Here is a 20,489-nt window from a genome sequence, read left to right as displayed (position 1 = left end):
AAGCACTTTGCTGTACAGCACAGCTCTGAGGGTGTGGAGCCAATCTTTAAGGAAAACAGCAGACTTCACCTTCAATAGATGACTTTTCTTCAAAACATCTGATCTTAGACATTCAAATATCAGATATCGTATGGGGAAATGTGAACGCAGGAGATAGCTATCTCTAAGGAGGTTCTGTGGAATGAAGTAATCTAAATGCATTTCTGCTCCGACAAAGCCGACTTTGACCAAGGCCTTCATTTGGCTTATAGAAATGTTGCAGTTGCCAGAATGATCAATAACCCCATTAACACTACAAAAAGAAAACATACTCCATCCACTTTTTGGGGGACTCTTCTAAAGGGTCTGCTCTGGGAATTTATTTGGATAAATGCACTCAGTTAAATGTGTGTGTGTGTGTGTGTGTGTGTGTGTGTGTGTGTGTGTGAGTGCGTCTATGTGGTATGGATTGACATTTGACCTGCGCTGTACCTGGGCTCCGGGGACATTTCGACTTTTTGCTGTGTATTCATGTGTCCCCCTAAAACATGACTTGTAAATGCATTTTTAAGTGTCTAAATAATAATTTTTTCTACTTCTTATGAGGTCATTATTTATCTTTTGACCTGTATTTGCTTAAACTGTAGTGTAAATTCATTTATTAAACTATAATTAAAAGATTTTCTGATTTTCTTAAAAGTCCACCTATACCCCTCACCTGATTTTTGTGTATTCCAGTGTATTGCACAGCGACGTTTCGAGTTAGAGTGGATGTGTGTAGGTACTGCAATTTAATACACATTTTCAATACACACGGCCGGAAGTCATTGTGATTGGTAGGCTATATATATAGGCGGTACCTACAGGAAACGGCGCCACAACTTTCGCGCGCGTGCCCTTTAACAAGTGTATGTCGACGGCAATACGAAGACGGATTAAAAACACAAAGGTAAGCCTTTTTTAATGTAAAATGCACCATGACTTTAATACTATATGAAATTATAGGTGCACAGGCCTATATTAAACTGGTTTAATTTATGCTTTATGGACTGTTAGTGAGTCTTTGAAGAAGTAAAACGGCCCCAGCGTTTGTCATTGAGTAAATAAAATAGGGCTGACGACTAACCGCGTCAACGCGATAAAGCGGGCTAACCCGTGTTAGGATTTACTCGGTGTTAAAGCATTATTGTGGCTTAAACGTGTTAATGCCGACATCGCGACTAACGCGATTAACAATTAAACCAGCGCAGTCTGAGTCAAAATCCCTGATGTCGCTGTTAGCTAATTTCGGGCAGTTTGTCCAATGTCTGTCATTCTGCTGACAGCCCTAAAATAAAAGCAAGGGTATAAGTGTATTTAGTCGTGTATTTATTTATATGCCTGAAGAAAAAACTTCTTACAGTTTTGATGCCTAAGCTTTCTCAGTACTTGTATCACTCTCTGCAGTCGCCATTACAGAAATGTCACATGTCGCCATTTTGAGTACTAGGCCTTTAACATTTTAAAAGAAGGCATAAATTAGCACTATGAATAAGTCAGCTGTGTTTATGCTGTAAACTACACTACTGCTAGTTCTGCTACTACTGATGATGATGACAATGATGACGATAATCGTAATACTTTATATGCTTTGGTAATACAGCCAATCGTACAGGAGAACATGCGAAGGAGACGCATTCCTCCACGGGAGGATGCAGTCTGTCATGTTTCTGCTGGAAGGGACAAACTGGGACTTGATATCCACTACATAAATGCCTTCAAAGGTAAGTTGGTCTTTAGTTTGGATTAGATTTGGAGTTTGTCACTTTGTCTTTTGTCACTCACTTGGTATGCCTCTGCAATTCAGGTCGGGGCATTTTCACGACTGTTCCATTCCAAAAAGGAGACTTTCTTTTGGAATACAGAGGTAAACTCATAACAAAAGAAGAATGTGAGCGGAGACACAGAGTTTATCATGACAGCCTGAAGGTGTTCATGTTTGAATTCAAGTTTGATGGAAAACTCTGGTGGTGCGTATTATATCAGTGTAGTTTGATTAAGATTAAATGACACATTGCTTTTGATTTATGAAAAAAAAAGCTTCCTAACTAACTAGTTAAGCTAATACTTTTTTGCCTAACCCCACAGTGTGGATGCATCTCAAGAAGATGGGTCATTAGGCAGACTTGTCAACGACAACCACATCAGTCCAAGTGCTAAGATGAAAATATTAAATATCAATGGAAAGCCCCATCTATGCTTATTTGCAAGCAGAGACATAAGTCCAGGCGAAGAAATAGACTATAATTATGGTGACTCGGATTGGCTCTGGAGATGCAAGGTATTTCTACAATTGTACTTTTTGGAACTGATAAATTGCATACCCTAAGCCATTTTTACATTTGTACCTACTCAAATTGGCTTAACGTGACTTAGGGCATCTAGTTTTTCACTGAAATTGAGTATCACCTACTGTGCCTGGGGTAACTATAGCAATGCAGCCGAGCATCCAGTGATATAAATGCCACAGCAAGCATGGACGTCAAGGTGACAAAATGCCTGCTGCTCAGTCTATACTTTAGTGTTCAATTCAGGGATCACGCTGTTAATTTTGGTCGCTATTTCAAACATTTCAGAGTTTCAAAAATGATGGCTTGGATTTTCACGAAGGAGGCGCACTCATAACTTATCGAGTGACACCATTGACCAGCCACCTGGTGGCATTCAGTCTATGTCAAATTTTCTGATCACTTTGGATCACTTGGAACCTTGGTGCAGTAGTTACTGAAAAACTACATGGTACTATAACCTACTGGAAAAACAGGGGTAGGTACTAATGGAAAACAGGCAATTGTGATGGCTGCCACATCAAAGCCCTCTAAAAGCACTAAAAAAATATCAGCAGGTATGCAGAAATAAAAAATGGCTTTCGGTTTCTAAATTTTAACAGTGATTGATGTTTAATGTGATTCTACACAGCAAAATCTCCAGTGTTAAATTAACACTGGAGAGTGTCTATAAGGGTCCACACCTCTGAGTGTTAAATACAACACTGTTGAGTGTTAAATTAACACTTTTGACAGTGTTATATGTTTAAAAGTAACCTAGTCAGTTTTGAAGATTAACAATGGCTAACACTGAGCAGTGCTGATTTTCTAACACTGGAAAATAACTCAAAATGTTAGAAATATTCCAGTGTTAGAAAATCAGCACTGCTCAGTGTTAGTCTTTGTTAATCTTCAAAACTGACTAGGTTACTTTTAAACATATAACACTGTCAAAAGTGTTAATTCAACACTCAACAGTGTTGTGTGGACCCATATAGACACTCTCTAGTGTTAATTTAACACTGGAGATTTTGCTGTGTAGCCTCTTTAGTTAGATTCATTTTAAATTTTGTCCCTCGAAGATAAATGGGCCCTAGTGACAGTTCGTTGCTGCTACAGGTGATTGTTTTACTCCTTTAGCAATGGCTTAAAAAAATAAAGAAATCACACTGACTATTTGTCTCTTAATCATAGGGCCTTAAATTCTCTATACATGACAGTGAATATTTTAAAGACAATAGCTTGAAACTTATCTTTCTCATACAGTTTATTTAATGTTTCAAAAGCCTCTTCAAAAATGCACTGTATATTCATTCTCTATCTGTTACACACGAAGACTGAGACCAGCCAGATTCAGAAGACTGTGAGCTGCCTAAAGCCGCAACCAAACAGCTTTCCAAACAATGATCTGGACCTGAAACATCCAGAGCCTGAAAGGGTAAATATAATCCAATGTACCACTTAATGAACTAATAATTTAATCTATCATCATTCTTTATGGATGCTGTGTGTGTGTGTGTTTGGCAGTCACCTGGGTGTGATGTGATTTACATGGACCGTGGCTTGTAGGTCCTTTTCATTGTTTCAAAGTGCAAGTCTGGATAACATCTGAGTGTGTGTGTGTGTGTGTGTGTTAACCACCCAAATGTGACTTAGGAGGACCACACTGTTATTGGGGGACTCCGTCAAAGTTTGCTTCATGGTGACATCACTCTGGTTTTAGGAGGGGTCTTCTCGTATGTCTTGACAGTTTGACCTACAGCATGCAGAGCTGACTGCATGTGCTTTGTTTCTATGTTGAAATTTTTTGAAACTCAGGCTTGAACATTAAGATAGATAGTACTATACAACTTCTTAACTTGTTTTAGGCACTTTTTACTGCTGTAATGCATGGGCTCTCTCTGGCTGTGTACTCTGGCTTCTTCCCACAGTCCAAAGATGTAGCTTATGGGGTTAGGTTAACTGGTGATTCAAAACTGCCCTTTGGTGTGAATGCAAATGCTTGTCCTTCCATGTTAGACTGGCGATCTGTCCAGGTTGTACTGCCCTATGGTAGCTGGTATAGGCCCCAAAACTGCTACCCCACAATCCTGATAAGGATAAGTGGAAGAGGATGGATGATTGCAAAGGAATCAGTTGTTAATTATTGTAGCCAGTATTTTTTTCAGAAGAAAACATTTCTTGAGTGGAAAGCCCCCCCCCCCCCCCCACACACACACACACACACACACACACACACACACACACACATGCAAATTAAAGACAGAAGCACAGGACTGCCCAGTACAGTTGCAAGAAGAGCACTTGGTCTAATCTTTGTGCCATCTTTTCTTTGTTGCAGGATCTTGATGAAGAAATGCCTCAGCAAGGCTCAGAAGCCATGCATTCTTCTTCAGTGCAAGATTTTGAAGAGGTAACATTGACCTAGGACAGATTTTAATGAATGTTTCTCATGCACGATGTGTACCTTACGCTATTTGCCGATAGTGAAATGGTCTATTCATCCTCTTGAGTGATGCATTTTTAGTAACTGTCAGATTACTGTTCTTTTGTCTTCATTCTCTATCTGTTACACACGAAGACTGAGACCAGCCAGATTCAGAAGACTGTGAGCTGCCTAAAGCCGCAACCAAACAGCTTTCCAAACAATGATCTGGACCTGAAACATCCAGAGCCTGAAAGGGTAAATATAATCCAGTGTACCACTTAATGAACTAATAATTTAATCTATCATCATTCTTTATGGATGCTGTGTGTGTGTGTGTTTGGCAGTCACCTGGGTGTGATGTGATTTACATGGACCGTGGCTTGTAGGTCCTTTTCATTGTTTCAAAGTGCAAGTCTGGATAACATCTGAGTGTGTGTGTGTGTGTGTGTGTTAACCACCCAAATGTGACTTAGGAGGACTACACTGTTATTGGGGGACTCCGTCAAAGTTTGCTTCATGGTGACATCACTCTGGTTTTAGGAGGGGTCTTCTCGTATGTCTTGACAGTTTGACCTACAGCATGCAGAGCTGACTGCATGTGCTTTGTTTCTATGTTGAAATTTTTTGAAACTCAGGCTTGAACATTAAGATAGATAGTACTATACAACTTCTTAACTTGTTTTAGGCACTTTTTACTGCTGTAATGCATGGGCTCTCTCTGGCTGTGTACTCTGGCTTCTTCCCACAGTCCAAAGATGTAGCTTATGGGGTTAGGTTAACTGGTGATTCAAAACTGCCCTTTGGTGTGAATGCAAATGCTTGTCCTTCCATGTTAGACTGGCGATCTGTCCAGGTTGTACTGCCCTATGGTAGCTGGTATAGGCCCCAAAACTGCTACCCCACAATCCTGATAAGGATAAGTGGAAGAGGATGGATGATTGCAAAGGAATCAGTTGTTAATTATTGTAGCCAGTATTTTTTTCAGAAGAAAACATTTCTTGAGTGGAAAGCCCCCCCCCCCCCCCCCCCCCCACACACACACACACACACATGCAAATTAAAGACAGAAGCACAGGACTGCCCAGTACAGTTGCAAGAAGAGCACTTGGTCTAATCTTTGTGCCATCTTTTCTTTGTTGCAGGATCTTGATGAAGAAATGCCTCAGCAAGGCTCAGAAGCCATGCATTCTTCTTCAGTGCAAGATTTTGAAGAGGTAACATTGACCTAGGACAGATTTTAATGAATGTTTCTCATGCACGATGTGTACCTTACGCTATTTGCCGATAGTGAAATGGTCTATTCATCCTCTTGAGTGATGCATTTTTAGTAACTGTCAGATTACTGTTCTTTTGTCTTCATTCTCTATCTGTTACACACGAAGACTGAGACCAGCCAGATTCAGAAGACTGTGAGCTGCCTAAAGCCGCAACCAAACAGCTTTCCAAACAATGATCTGGACCTGAAACATCCAGAGCCTGAAAGGGTAAATATAATCCAGTGTACCACTTAATGAACTAATAATTTAATCTATCATCATTCTTTATGGATGCTGTGTGTGTGTGTGTTTGGCTGTCACCTGGGTGTGATGTGATTTACATGGACCGTGGCTTGTAGGTCCTTTTCATTGTTTCAAAGTGCAAGTCTGGATAACATCTGAGTGTGTGTGTGTGTGTGTGTTAACCACCCAAATGTGACTTAGGAGGACCACACTGTTATTGGGGGACTCCGTCAAAGTTTGCTTCATGGTGACATCACTCTGGTTTTAGGAGGGGTCTTCTCGTATGTCTTGACAGTTTGACCTACAGCATGCAGAGCTGACTGCATGTGCTTTGTTTCTATGTTGAAATTTTTTGAAACTCAGGCTTGAACATTAAGATAGATAGTACTATACAACTTCTTAACTTGTTTTAGGCACTTTTTACTGCTGTAATGCATGGGCTCTCTCTGGCTGTGTACTCTGGCTTCTTCCCACAGTCCAAAGATGTAGCTTATGGGGTTAGGTTAACTGGTGATTCAAAACTGCCCTTTGGTGTGAATGCAAATGCTTGTCCTTCCATGTTAGACTGGCGATCTGTCCAGGTTGTACTGCCCTATGGTAGCTGGTATAGGCCCCAAAACTGCTACCCCACAATCCTGATAAGGATAAGTGGAAGAGGATGGATGATTGCAAAGGAATCAGTTGTTAATTATTGTAGCCAGTATTTTTTTCAGAAGAAAACATTTCTTGAGTGGAAAGCCCCCCCCCCCCCCCACACACACACACACACACACATGCAAATTAAAGACAGAAGCACAGGACTGCCCAGTACAGTTGCAAGAAGAGCACTTGGTCTAATCTTTGTGCCATCTTTTCTTTGTTGCAGGATCTTGATGAAGAAATGCCTCAGCAAGGCTCAGAAGCCATGCATTCTTCTTCAGTGCAAGATTTTGAAGAGGTAACATTGACCTAGGACAGATTTTAATGAATGTTTCTCATGCACGATGTGTACCTTACGCTATTTGCCGATAGTGAAATGGTCTATTCATCCTCTTGAGTGATGCATTTTTAGTAACTGTCAGATTACTGTTCTTTTGTCTTCATTCTCTATCTGTTACACACGAAGACTGAGACCAGCCAGATTCAGAAGACTGTGAGCTGCCTAAAGCCGCAACCAAACAGCTTTCCAAACAATGATCTGGACCTGAAACATCCAGAGCCTGAAAGGGTAAATATAATCCAGTGTACCACTTAATGAACTAATAATTTAATCTATCATCATTCTTTATGGATGCTGTGTGTGTGTGTGTTTGGCTGTCACCTGGGTGTGATGTGATTTACATGGACCGTGGCTTGTAGGTCCTTTTCATTGTTTCAAAGTGCAAGTCTGGATAACATCTGAGTGTGTGTGTGTGTGTGTGTTAACCACCCAAATGTGACTTAGGAGGACCACACTGTTATTGGGGGACTCCGTCAAAGTTTGCTTCATGGTGACATCACTCTGGTTTTAGGAGGGGTCTTCTCGTATGTCTTGACAGTTTGACCTACAGCATGCAGAGCTGACTGCATGTGCTTTGTTTCTATGTTGAAATTTTTTGAAACTCAGGCTTGAACATTAAGATAGATAGTACTATACAACTTCTTAACTTGTTTTAGGCACTTTTTACTGCTGTAATGCATGGGCTCTCTCTGGCTGTGTACTCTGGCTTCTTCCCACAGTCCAAAGATGTAGCTTATGGGGTTAGGTTAACTGGTGATTCAAAACTGCCCTTTGGTGTGAATGCAAATGCTTGTCCTTCCATGTTAGACTGGCGATCTGTCCAGGTTGTACTGCCCTATGGTAGCTGGTATAGGCCCCAAAACTGCTACCCCACAATCCTGATAAGGATAAGTGGAAGAGGATGGATGATTGCAAAGGAATCAGTTGTTAATTATTGTAGCCAGTATTTTTTTCAGAAGAAAACATTTCTTGAGTGGAAAGCCCCCCCCCCCCCCCACACACACACACACACACACACACATGCAAATTAAAGACAGAAGCACAGGACTGCCCAGTACAGTTGCAAGAAGAGCACTTGGTCTAATCTTTGTGCCATCTTTTCTTTGTTGCAGGATCTTGATGAAGAAATGCCTCAGCAAGGCTCAGAAGCCATGCATTCTTCTTCAGTGCAAGATTTTGAAGAGGTAACATTGACCTAGGACAGATTTTAATGAATGTTTCTCATGCACGATGTGTACCTTACGCTATTTGCCGATAGTGAAATGGTCTATTCATCCTCTTGAGTGATGCATTTTTAGTAACTGTCAGATTACTGTTCTTTTGTCTTCATTCTCTATCTGTTACACACGAAGACTGAGACCAGCCAGATTCAGAAGACTGTGAGCTGCCTAAAGCCGCAACCAAACAGCTTTCCAAACAATGATCTGGACCTGAAACATCCAGAGCCTGAAAGGGTAAATATAATCCAGTGTACCACTTAATGAACTAATAATTTAATCTATCATCATTCTTTATGGATGCTGTGTGTGTGTGTGTTTGGCTGTCACCTGGGTGTGATGTGATTTACATGGACCGTGGCTTGTAGGTCCTTTTCATTGTTTCAAAGTGCAAGTCTGGATAACATCTGAGTGTGTGTGTGTGTGTGTGTGTGTGTGTGTTAACCACCCAAATGTGACTTAGGAGGACTACACTGTTATTGGGGGACTCCGTCAAAGTTTGCTTCATGGTGACATCACTCTGGTTTTAGGAGGGGTCTTCTCGTATGTCTTGACAGTTTGACCTACAGCATGCAGAGCTGACTGCATGTGCTTTGTTTCTATGTTGAAATTTTTTGAAACTCAGGCTTGAACATTAAGATAGATAGTACTATACAACTTCTTAACTTGTTTTAGGCACTTTTTACTGCTGTAATGCATGGGCTCTCTCTGGCTGTGTACTCTGGCTTCTTCCCACAGTCCAAAGATGTAGCTTATGGGGTTAGGTTAACTGGTGATTCAAAACTGCCCTTTGGTGTGAATGCAAATGCTTGTCCTTCCATGTTAGACTGGCGATCTGTCCAGGTTGTACTGCCCTATGGTAGCTGGTATAGGCCCCAAAACTGCTACCCCACAATCCTGATAAGGATAAGTGGAAGAGGATGGATGATTGCAAAGGAATCAGTTGTTAATTATTGTAGCCAGTATTTTTTTCAGAAGAAAACATTTCTTGAGTGGAAAGCCCCCCCCCCCCCCCCCCCCCCACACACACACACACACACACACACACACACACATGCAAATTAAAGACAGAAGCACAGGACTGCCCAGTACAGTTGCAAGAAGAGCACTTGGTCTAATCTTTGTGCCATCTTTTCTTTGTTGCAGGATCTTGATGAAGAAATGCCTCAGCAAGGCTCAGAAGCCATGCATTCTTCTTCAGTGCAAGATTTTGAAGAGGTAACATTGACCTAGGACAGATTTTAATGAATGTTTCTCATGCACGATGTGTACCTTACGCTATTTGCCGATAGTGAAATGGTCTATTCATCCTCTTGAGTGATGCATTTTTAGTAACTGTCAGATTACTGTTCTTTTGTCTTCATTCTCTATCTGTTACACACGAAGACTGAGACCAGCCAGATTCAGAAGACTGTGAGCTGCCTAAAGCCGCAACCAAACAGCTTTCCAAACAATGATCTGGACCTGAAACATCCAGAGCCTGAAAGGGTAAATATAATCCAGTGTACCACTTAATGAACTAATAATTTAATCTATCATCATTCTTTATGGATGCTGTGTGTGTTTGTGTTTGGCAGTCACCTGGGTGTGATGTGATTTACATGGACTGTGGCTTGTAGGTCCTTTTCATTGTTTCAAAGTGCAAGTCTGGATAACATCTGAGTGTGTGTGTGTGTGTGTGTGTGTGTGTTAACCACCCAAATGTGACTTAGGAGGACCACACTGTTATTGGGAGACTCTGTCAAAGTTTGCTTCATGGTGACATCACTCTGGTTTTAGGAGGGGTCTTCTCGTATTTCTTGACAGTTTGACCTACAGCATGCAGAACTGACTACATGTGCTTTGTTTCTATGTTGAAATTTTTTGAAACTCAGGCTTGAACATTAAGATAGATAGTACTATACAACTTCTTAACTTGTTTTAGGCACTTTTTACTGCTGTAATGCATGGGCTCTCTCTGGCTGTGTACTCTGGCTTCTTCCCACAGTCCAAAGATGTAGCTTATGGGGTTAGGTTAACTGGTGATTCAAAACTGCCCTTTGGTGTGAATGCAAATGCTTGTCCTTCCATGTTAGACTGGCGATCTGTCCAGGTTGTACTGCCCTATGGTAGCTGGTATAGGCCCCAAAACTGCTACCCCACAATCCTGATAAGGATAAGTGGAAGAGGATGGATGATTGCAAAGGAATCAGTTGTTAATTATTGTAGCCAGTATTTTTTTCAGAAGAAAACATTTCTTGAGTGGAAAGCCCCCCCCCCCCCCCCCCCCCCCACACACACACACACACATGCAAATTAAAGACAGAAGCACAGGACTGCCCAGTACAGTTGCAAGAAGAGCACTTGGTCTAATCTTTGTGCCATCTTTTCTTTGTTGCAGGATCTTGATGAAGAAATGCCTCAGCAAGGCTCAGAAGCCATGCATTCTTCTTCAGTGCAAGATTTTGAAGAGGTAACATTGACCTAGGACAGATTTTAATGAATGTTTCTCATGCACGATGTGTACCTTACGCTATTTGCCGATAGTGAAATGGTCTATTCATCCTCTTGAGTGATGCATTTTTAGTAACTGTCAGATTACTGTTCTTTTGTCTTCATTCTCTATCTGTTACACACGAAGACTGAGACCAGCCAGATTCAGAAGACTGTGAGCTGCCTAAAGCCGCAACCAAACAGCTTTCCAAACAATGATCTGGACCTGAAACATCCAGAGCCTGAAAGGGTAAATATAATCCAGTGTACCACTTAATGAACTAATAATTTAATCTATCATCATTCTTTATGGATGCTGTGTGTGTGTGTGTTTGGCTGTCACCTGGGTGTGATGTGATTTACATGGACCGTGGCTTGTAGGTCCTTTTCATTGTTTCAAAGTGCAAGTCTGGATAACATCTGAGTGTGTGTGTGTGTGTGTGTGTGTGTGTGTGTTAACCACCCAAATGTGACTTAGGAGGACTACACTGTTATTGGGGGACTCCGTCAAAGTTTGCTTCATGGTGACATCACTCTGGTTTTAGGAGGGGTCTTCTCGTATGTCTTGACAGTTTGACCTACAGCATGCAGAGCTGACTGCATGTGCTTTGTTTCTATGTTGAAATTTTTTGAAACTCAGGCTTGAACATTAAGATAGATAGTACTATACAACTTCTTAACTTGTTTTAGGCACTTTTTACTGCTGTAATGCATGGGCTCTCTCTGGCTGTGTACTCTGGCTTCTTCCCACAGTCCAAAGATGTAGCTTATGGGGTTAGGTTAACTGGTGATTCAAAACTGCCCTTTGGTGTGAATGCAAATGCTTGTCCTTCCATGTTAGACTGGCGATCTGTCCAGGTTGTACTGCCCTATGGTAGCTGGTATAGGCCCCAAAACTGCTACCCCACAATCCTGATAAGGATAAGTGGAAGAGGATGGATGATTGCAAAGGAATCAGTTGTTAATTATTGTAGCCAGTATTTTTTTCAGAAGAAAACATTTCTTGAGTGGAAAGCCCCCCCCCCCCCCCCCCCCCCACACACACACACACACACACACACACACACACATGCAAATTAAAGACAGAAGCACAGGACTGCCCAGTACAGTTGCAAGAAGAGCACTTGGTCTAATCTTTGTGCCATCTTTTCTTTGTTGCAGGATCTTGATGAAGAAATGCCTCAGCAAGGCTCAGAAGCCATGCATTCTTCTTCAGTGCAAGATTTTGAAGAGGTAACATTGACCTAGGACAGATTTTAATGAATGTTTCTCATGCACGATGTGTACCTTACGCTATTTGCCGATAGTGAAATGGTCTATTCATCCTCTTGAGTGATGCATTTTTAGTAACTGTCAGATTACTGTTCTTTTGTCTTCATTCTCTATCTGTTACACACGAAGACTGAGACCAGCCAGATTCAGAAGACTGTGAGCTGCCTAAAGCCGCAACCAAACAGCTTTCCAAACAATGATCTGGACCTGAAACATCCAGAGCCTGAAAGGGTAAATATAATCCAGTGTACCACTTAATGAACTAATAATTTAATCTATCATCATTCTTTATGGATGCTGTGTGTGTGTGTGTTTGGCTGTCACCTGGGTGTGATGTGATTTACATGGACCGTGGCTTGTAGGTCCTTTTCATTGTTTCAAAGTGCAAGTCTGGATAACATCTGAGTGTGTGTGTGTGTGTGTTAACCACCCAAATGTGACTTAGGAGGACCACACTGTTATTGGGAGACTCTGTCAAAGTTTGCTTCATGGTGACATCACTCTGGTTTTAGGAGGGGTCTTCTCGTATTTCTTGACAGTTTGACCTACAGCATGCAGAACTGACTACATGTGCTTTGTTTCTATGTGGTTTGAAACTCAGGCTTGAACATTAAGATAGATAGTACTATACAACTTAACTTGTTTTAGGCACTTTTTACTGCTGGTAGTGCATGGGCTCTCTCGCTGTGTACTCTGGCTTCTTCCCACAGTCCAAAGATGTAGCTTATGGGGTTAGGTTAACTGGTGATTCAAAACTGCCCTTTGGTGTGAATGCAAATGCTTGTCCTTCCATGTTAGACTGGTGATCTGTCCAGGTTGTACTGCCCTATGGTAGCTGGTATAGGCCCCAAAACTGCTACCCCACAATCCTGATAAGGATAAGTGGAAGAGGATGGATGATTGCAAAGGAATCAGTTGTTAATTATTGTAGCCAGTATTTTTTTCAGAAGAAAACATTTCTTGAGTGGAAAGCCCCCCCCCCCCCCCCCCCCCCACACACACACACACATGCAAATTAAAGACAGAAGCACAGGACTGCCCAGTACAGTTGCAAGAAGAGCACTTGGTCTAATCTTTGTGCCATCTTTTCTTTGTTGCAGGATCTTGATGAAGAAATGCCTCAGCAAGGCTCAGAAGCCATGCATTCTTCTTCAGTGCAAGATTTTGAAGAGGTAACATTGACCTAGGACAGATTTTAATGAATGTTTCTCATGCACGATGTGTACCTTACGCTATTTGCCAATAGTGAAATGGTCTATTCATCCTCTTGAGTGATGCATTTTTAGTAACTGTCAGATTACTGTTCTTTTGTCTTCATTCTCTATCTGTTACACACGAAGACTGAGACCAGCCAGATTCAGAAGACTGTGAGCTGCCTAAAGCCGCAACCAAACAGCTTTCCAAACAATGATCTGGACCTGAAACATCCAGAGCCTGAAAGGGTAAATATAATCCAGTGTACCACTTAATGAACTAATAATTTAATCTATCATCATTCTTTATGGATGCTGTGTGTGTGTGTGTTTGGCAGTCACCTGGGTGTGATGTGATTTACATGGACGAAGTTTATTAGTTGATATCTGCAACTGAATTGAAAACACACCTTTCCAACTGTCCAAAACAAATAAATGTTGCAATATTTTGCTAACAGTGTCACAATCATCGTCTGGTGTGCACAACAATATCATCTTTGGACAAGTGCATTCAGTGTGTGGGACCGGTTTCCTCCCTCAAGTGGCTTGGCTTTAAGTGCAAAGGTGAGACATTTAGTGAATAGGTACAGTGTATAGTAAAAAGCATTAATAGAGTTCAACAAGTTAAGACGTGCTGAAATGAACACTGCTCCCTTTTTAATTAATGGGTGGTCACGTCTAATTAAAGAAATGCAGTATTACCTCATTGGTGCAGGACCTTGTAAAAATGGTATACTTGGGATTGTCCTCAATTCCCCATTCCATAACATAAACTGCTCAAAATAATAAAGGGAACACTTAAACAATGCGATGTTACTCCAAGTCAGTCACACTTCTGTGAAATCAAACTGTTCACTTAGGAAGTAACACTGACAACCAGTTTCACATGCTGTTTTGCAAATAGAGTAGACAACAAGTGGAAATTATAGTCAATTCACCATAATAAAGGACTGGTTCTGCAGGTGGTGACCACAGACCACTTCTCAGCACCTATGCTTTCTGGCTGATGTTATGGTCACTTTTGAATGCTGGCGGTGATTTCATTTTAGTGGTAGCATGAGACAGTCTACAACCCACACAAGGGGCTCAGGTAGTGCAGCTCATCTAGCGTAGCACATCAATGTGAGCTGTGGCAAGAAGGTTTGCTGTGTCTGTTAGTGTAGTGTCCAGAGCATGGAGGTGCTACCTGGATGTGGAGTAGGCCATAGGAGGGCAACAACCCAGCAGCAGGACCGCTACCTCCACCTTTGTGCAAGGAGGAACAAGAGGAGCCCTGCAAAATGACCTCAAACAGGCCACAAATGTGCATCTGTCTGCTCAAATGGTCAGAAACTGACTTCATGAGGGTGACTTGAGGGTCCAGCATCCACAGGTGGGGATTGAGCTTGCAGTCCAACACCATGCAGGATGTTTGGCATTTGCCAGAAAACACAAAGTTTGGCAACTTCAGCACGGGCACCCTATGCTCCTCACAGCTGAAAGGAGGTTCAAACTGAGCACGTGACAGTCTGGAGATGCCGTGGGGAATGTTCTGCTGCCTGCAACATCCTCCAGCATGATCATATTGGCAGTGGGTCAGTAATGGTGAGGGGTGGCATTTCTGTGCCTGCCAGAGAGCCTGACTGTCATTGGGTAACAAGATGAGGTCCTCGGACCCTTTGTGAGACCACATGCTGGTGCATTTGGCCCTGGGGTCCACCTAATGCGAGACGACACTGGGCCTCATGTGGCTGGAGTATGTCAGCAGTTCCTCCATGACAAAGGCATTGATGCTATGGACTGGCCCGCCTGTTCCCCAGACCTGAATCCAATTGAGCACATCTGGGACATCATGTCTCACTCCATCCACCACAAACTGTCCAGGGGTTGGCAGATGCTTTAGTCCAGGTCTTGGAGGAGATCCTTCAGGAGACCATCCGCCACCTCATCCCGAGCATGCCCAGGCATTGTAGGGAAGTCGTACAGGCATCTGGAGGCCACACACATTCAACTACACACTTTCATGCCACTCAACTACCTAAAGAACAAAGTATTTAATAAGAATAATTCCTTCATTCACATCTGGGATGTCCTTTTTTGGGGGGGGGAGGGGGATTAGCAGTGTATGTGTAGTCATTAAAATATCCTTAATGTGAACAGTTTTGTTTTTTTTTGTTTTTTCAGCATTTGACATTACTGCAATGCTTTGACAAAAAACTACTTCACTTAAATAGAACTGCAAAGCTAAATTAAGTCTATCAAAATGTGTTTCAGTTTGTTTAGGGGTCTGGCACAAATCTTGCCTTGCAAAATTGGCAAATCAGAATTGCCACCAGTCAACACAGGTGTGTATCCCATTCATATTTGGCTTGACTTTTTTTCAGTTTATTTTTTACCTGTCTAAAGTATTGATCAATTAAAAAAACTTTCGTTCTTACATTCCAGAAAGAAGAAATTTCTGAATATTCAGGGGAGGATGGATTGCCACATTCAGTTCTGGATCAAATATCAAGCGATGATGATGGCAACCACAGCATATCAGAAGAAGAATATGTGCCAGATTCAGAGTCATATGATGAAGATTCAGATGAAGACATCTCATTATTGCCAAGCACATCAAAAGGTCTGCTATGCCAAGATGACATCTCCAAAGCGCATGAACAATCAGATTCAACGAATTTAATCCACAACTTGACAAAGGACAAGCCACAAGATAAAAGTGAGCTTTGCGAAACTGAATCAGAAAAAATGACTTTAAGTAAAAGAAATTACTGCTATTTTTGTGGCAAACCACAAGCTAAAATTTCCCGCCACCTGAAAACGCACAAAACGGCTCCTGATGTTGTGCATGCATTTTCCCTGCCTAGAGACTCAAACGAGCGTAAAAGTCTGTTAGAGAAATTGAGAAATAAGGGAAATTTTAAGCATAATGCTGCAGTTTTGCATGGTGGAGTGGGACCACTGAAAGTGAAGAGAAGACCCAAGATTAAAGCAGTAGAGGGAAAGTTTGCTCATTGCTTTTATTGTCAAGGGATGTATGTTCGCAAGGATCTTTGGAGACATGTCCGCAGATGTCCTAACAAACCAAAAGATGACACGGATAAAGAACCTGGAAGAACCAAAGTACTCGGCCTGGCTTTAACTCTGGAGTCTCAGTGTTATCCGCAGGTGTCAAGTGGAGTCTGGAAGGTTCTTGCTGTTATGAAACAAGATGAGATTGCCTCAGCTGTGCAAAATGACTTTACTGTTATTCAGTTTGCCCAGTCCCTCTACAATAAACATGGACAAGACCCTACAAAGTATGATTATATACGACAGAAGCTTCGTGAAGCGGGACGTTTGTTGTTGTGTCTGCGCACAGAATTCTCAGTGCATAACATGGAAGAAGCTATTAAGCCTGCTAATTTCCAGAGAGTTGTGCAAGCAGTAAAGAAAGTTTCAGGTTTTGATGAAGAGACACTGTCATACAAAACTCCAAGCCTTGCGCTGAAACTGGGACATACACTGCATAAAATGTCTGACATTATCCATTGTCGTGCCCTCATGACAGAGGATGAAGCCCTAATCAAGTCCACTGATGCGTTCAAGAAGTTGTATGTCTCCAAATGGTCTGAGATGGTGTCTCACCGTGCCTTGAACACATTGAGTGAGGCAAAGTTTAACAAGCCATCAACATTGCCCTTTACAGAAGATGTTCGGATTCTCCATCACTACCTTCAAAAATCTGCAGAAAGTGCCTTTTGCAGCTTGGAGAACGAAGCCACAGCTCAGAATTATGCCCAACTTGCACAAGTTACACTCTCACAAATCATTGTGTTCAACCGAAGACGTTCTGGAGAGGTTTCAAAGATGCGCCTCAAAAGTTTTCTTGAAAGAGACAAAACAGCACTCCACACAGATGTTGCCATGGGGCTCTCAGAAATGGAACAGAGACTCTGTAACTATTTCTGTAGAATAGAAATAATGGGAAAAAGGGACAGAAATGTTCCAGTTCTGCTAACACCAAGCATGCTGGATGCTCTGTCACTACTGGTTAGTAGGAGGCCTGACTGTGGTATTTGTGCCACTAATATCTACCTCTTTGCAAGACCCCGATCAATGAGTCATTACAGAGGAATGGACTCCTTGCGTGTTCATGCACACCAGTGTGGAGCAAAGCAGCCTGAGTATCTAAGATAGACACAGCTCAGAAAACATGTTGCCACACTCTCACAAGTCCTTAATTTGAAAAACAACGAACTTGATCAGGTTGCAGATTTCCTGGGTCATGATATCCGCGTTCACCGCGAATTCTACAGATTACCAGTTCCCACAACACAGCTGGCCAAGATTTCCAAACTGCTTTTAACACTGGAAAAAGGACAACTTTCCCAGATCCAGGGGAAATCACTGGATGAGATCAAAATAGGTTTGTATTGAAAGGAGCAAATATTAGGGCAGTAGTTGAATATTATGCTTTATCAACCGAATTAAAACCTAAAAGCACAGACCATTCTGTTAAATGTCCATGATTTAAGGTTCTTGAAGTCTATTGTTTCATCACTTTGCAACATTTGGCAAACTGCAGAGTGGTGGCCTTAAATAGTAAAACTATGTACTATAATTTCCAGTATTTGTTCTGTATTTTGTCATATCTCGTTGTTAATGTGAGGTTTTTGGGGGGTTTGTGTTTGGTTTTTTGGGGGGGTTTTCCCACAATTTCTCAGATGAAATTGCATTAAGTGATGCTGAAACAAAGGACAGTGAGAGTGAATCAGATGATGATGACACAGCACTCACAATGTTGGCGTGTGGCACCAGTGAGCCTGTACATGCAGTAGCTGATTCCACAAACACAGCGCAGCTCCAAGACACTGTAGATTGTGGTAAGTTACCACTAGCTTGGTTTCTGTGGATAAAATGTTTGTTACAAATATTAAAACTTAATCAAATTGTGTAATCAGCAGATGAAGGACCACTCACAATGCCTGCAGCAAGTGAGACTGCTGCTCCCTCTGAAGGTAAGGGGTGCAGTTGGTTCTCTAAGCTTATTATTGTTTCATCACTTTGCAACATATGGCAAACTGCAGAGTGGTGGCAAAAAGTCACTTGGATGAGTGACAAAATGTTTCTCCCACTGAAAACGCTACGTCCAGATTAACAGAATCAACGTTTTGGGATTTACTTACCTGGATGATTGAGCATGCATCAAGAGACTTTTATTCAACTTTTTATTCAGTCTTTTATTCACAGCGGAACACTAAATGTCTCATTTTAGAAATTTGATAAATTTTCAAAGAGAATTTTAGCTCGTTTTGATATTGATGGTAGCAACACATTTCAGAAGTTAGTACAGGGTAGCATCCATTCTTTTAACCACCAAATGTTTTTTGTTTTTTTTGTTTGGTTTTTTGTTTGTTTTAACTACTACTACTTTATATATCTTCCAGAGAAAAATGCTGCTCAATCCCACAATTCCCGAAGAGCTCCCAAAAACATGTGGTCCAAGGCTGAGGTTGCTGCAGTGATGAGGCATTTTAAAGACCACATAAACGAAGGGAAACTAGCCACCAAAAATGAATGCAGTCATTGCAAATTGGTAGAAGATCCGGTGTTGGCAGGAAGAACAGTTCAAAACATAAGAGATTTTGTAAGAAACAGAGGATTAACTGCAAAAAGGCAGAAAAAAATGAACTAAAATAACTGTTTAGAGAGCTGTGGTTTTACATCTTGGTCAGATTGCCAATTGTTGTTAACACTGATGTTCTGTTTAAAGAAAAAAAAGTTCTTGTTAAATACAGAAGTAGTTTGTATTTCATAATTTTTACATTTAATTTATTTAGGGTTTTTTTTGACGGGTTATATTTAAAATAAAAAATTATAAATGCATATTTTCTCCCCTTAATATTTACCTTTAAACTATTAAAATTCATTTTAAATGTTTTTAATTTTTCTGTTTTCTATATTTTTATATTTCTGTGGGAAGTGTGGGCATTTTTGTCCATAGATTTCTTTTTTATTTATGGTTAAAATTAATGTTCAGATCCAAGAACACTAATAAAATGATGTTCCAGTAATCCTGTGTCCTGTCAGATGTGTATTCATGGTAATGATGCGCTATTTACATATTACATCATTGTCCCTTTAAAGACCCAATATTGTTTTTTTTGGACCTCATAAAACACATTGTTGTCAAGTGGACAATGTCTCCAGAAAACACAATAGAGTCTGGTTGGTGTGTATCAGTGTATCTAGACTTCTATAGGGAGTGTATGAGGTCTGAAGTGACCCAAATTTTTTTCAGATTTTTTCGAACACTTTAACCTCGCTCCCTTGGCTCTAAGTCCTTTCAAAAGGGTAGTCCACTTAAACCACCACCGGGCGGATTGACGTAGTATAGTCCCGCCATACCACATAGACCCGTGTGTGTGTGTGTGTGTGTGTGTGTGTGTGTGTGTGTCAGCATGTACGCCTTTGTGTGTAAAAGTAGAAGCAGCTAAATGAAATGATTCAATCACATGCTGCACACACTGCAGCTATGACAGATGAACATTTATCCAGAACACCTGGGAAAAAATGTTTTCTTTACAAGTTCACAGAACAGCTCACTGGTATACAGTAGCACAGCAGACTCGTAGGGGGATAAATTGTTCTTGTTCCCAAACATTTCATTACTTCATTACCATATTAAAGTCATACACCACTGCACTAGTCTTTGCAAACCAGCGAAGAGTCTCAAGTCATATAGAAAGGCAGCTGAAGCTGCCTGAAGGAAAAAGAGACAGTAATGTAATCAACTAACAGGCAACTCACTCACTAACAGACTGACAGTGTCATCACTGGAGCCACATGACTGGAACAGTTAGAACATTTAGGAACAAGGTATATTAAATTTGATTTTCTAAGCAGGCTATATTGAACATCATAGAGTCCTTATAAACTTGTCACAGCTCCCTGGTGGGAAAAGTCAATAAAGCAAAGGCTTTCTGTAAATTTATCTCTAGCATTTCAGTTGTGGTTTTTGGCTACATATGAGATAAACTAATATAAAATGATTTATCAGCCCCACAAACTGATCAAGGGTAGACATTAAAACACATCTCAATGAGGGCTGGAAATTGGGATGACCAGTGTTTGCTAGTTCTCTGACATTTTACAGACTAAATAATTCATTATTCTTTTTATA

At 41.2% G+C, this 20,489-nt stretch overlaps 3 protein-coding genes across 3 annotated transcripts; all 3 read left to right on the top strand.

The window, feature by feature from the left end:
• The first annotated feature begins 385 nt into the window (after positions 1 to 385).
• On the top strand, positions 386 to 3,413 carry LOC309711168 (histone-lysine N-methyltransferase set-1-like). The gene is made up of 4 exons (XM_082541260.1): positions 386 to 928; positions 1,622 to 1,742; positions 1,826 to 1,988; positions 2,107 to 3,413. The coding sequence occupies exons 1-4, from the start codon at positions 890 to 892 to the stop codon at positions 2,345 to 2,347; spliced, it is 564 nt and encodes a 187-aa protein (XP_082397386.1). The 5' UTR covers positions 386 to 889; the 3' UTR covers positions 2,348 to 3,413.
• On the top strand, positions 2,494 to 17,503 carry LOC309709184 (uncharacterized protein; the record flags this gene model as incomplete). Its single annotated transcript, XM_082537694.1, has 21 exons — positions 2,494 to 2,505; positions 3,622 to 3,723; positions 4,627 to 4,698; positions 4,867 to 4,968; positions 5,856 to 5,927; positions 6,096 to 6,197; positions 7,078 to 7,149; positions 7,318 to 7,419; positions 8,304 to 8,375; positions 8,544 to 8,645; positions 9,555 to 9,626; positions 9,795 to 9,896; positions 10,789 to 10,860; positions 11,029 to 11,130; positions 12,042 to 12,113; positions 12,282 to 12,383; positions 13,253 to 13,324; positions 13,493 to 13,594; positions 13,804 to 13,909; positions 15,599 to 15,669; positions 15,770 to 17,503. The coding sequence occupies 21 exons, from the start codon at positions 2,494 to 2,496 to the stop codon at positions 17,501 to 17,503; spliced, it is 3,417 nt and encodes a 1,138-aa protein (XP_082393820.1).
• Positions 17,504 to 17,509: 6 nt separating this feature from the next.
• On the top strand, positions 17,510 to 19,280 carry LOC309702705 (uncharacterized protein). Its single transcript, XM_082527321.1, has 4 exons — positions 17,510 to 17,732; positions 18,031 to 18,189; positions 18,268 to 18,324; positions 18,754 to 19,280. Exons 2-4 carry the CDS (start codon positions 18,105 to 18,107, stop codon positions 18,999 to 19,001), a joined length of 390 nt encoding a protein of 129 aa, XP_082383447.1. The 5' UTR covers positions 17,510 to 17,732; positions 18,031 to 18,104; the 3' UTR covers positions 19,002 to 19,280.
• The last annotated feature ends 1,209 nt before the right edge of the window (positions 19,281 to 20,489 follow it).

Source organism: Aulonocara stuartgranti (genome assembly GCF_965226115.1).
Source record: "Aulonocara stuartgranti genome assembly, chromosome: 1".
In the NCBI taxonomy this organism is placed as follows: Eukaryota; Metazoa; Chordata; class Actinopteri; order Cichliformes; family Cichlidae; genus Aulonocara; species Aulonocara stuartgranti.
Note: the sequence above shows the minus strand (reverse complement) of the source record. Positions and strands in the feature narration are given on the sequence as shown.

Bases quoted from the DNA above. Each gene is read 5' to 3' on its own strand.
- LOC309702705 (XM_082527321.1), top strand. From the start codon at position 18,105: ATGTTGGCGTGTGGCACCAGTGAGCCTGTACATGCAGTAGCTGATTCC. The intron at 18,190-18,267 runs GTAAGTTACCAC...TTGTGTAATCAG, and splicing joins CCAAGACACTGTAGATTGTG to CAGATGAAGGACCACTCACA. The intron at 18,325-18,753 runs GTAAGGGGTGCA...TATATCTTCCAG, and splicing joins GACTGCTGCTCCCTCTGAAG to AGAAAAATGCTGCTCAATCC.
- LOC309711168 (XM_082541260.1), top strand. From the start codon at position 890: ATGTCGACGGCAATACGAAGACGGATTAAAAACACAAAG. The intron at 1,743-1,825 runs GTAAGTTGGTCT...TCTGCAATTCAG, and splicing joins CTACATAAATGCCTTCAAAG to GTCGGGGCATTTTCACGACT. The intron at 1,989-2,106 runs GTGCGTATTATA...CTAACCCCACAG, and splicing joins TTTGATGGAAAACTCTGGTG to TGTGGATGCATCTCAAGAAG.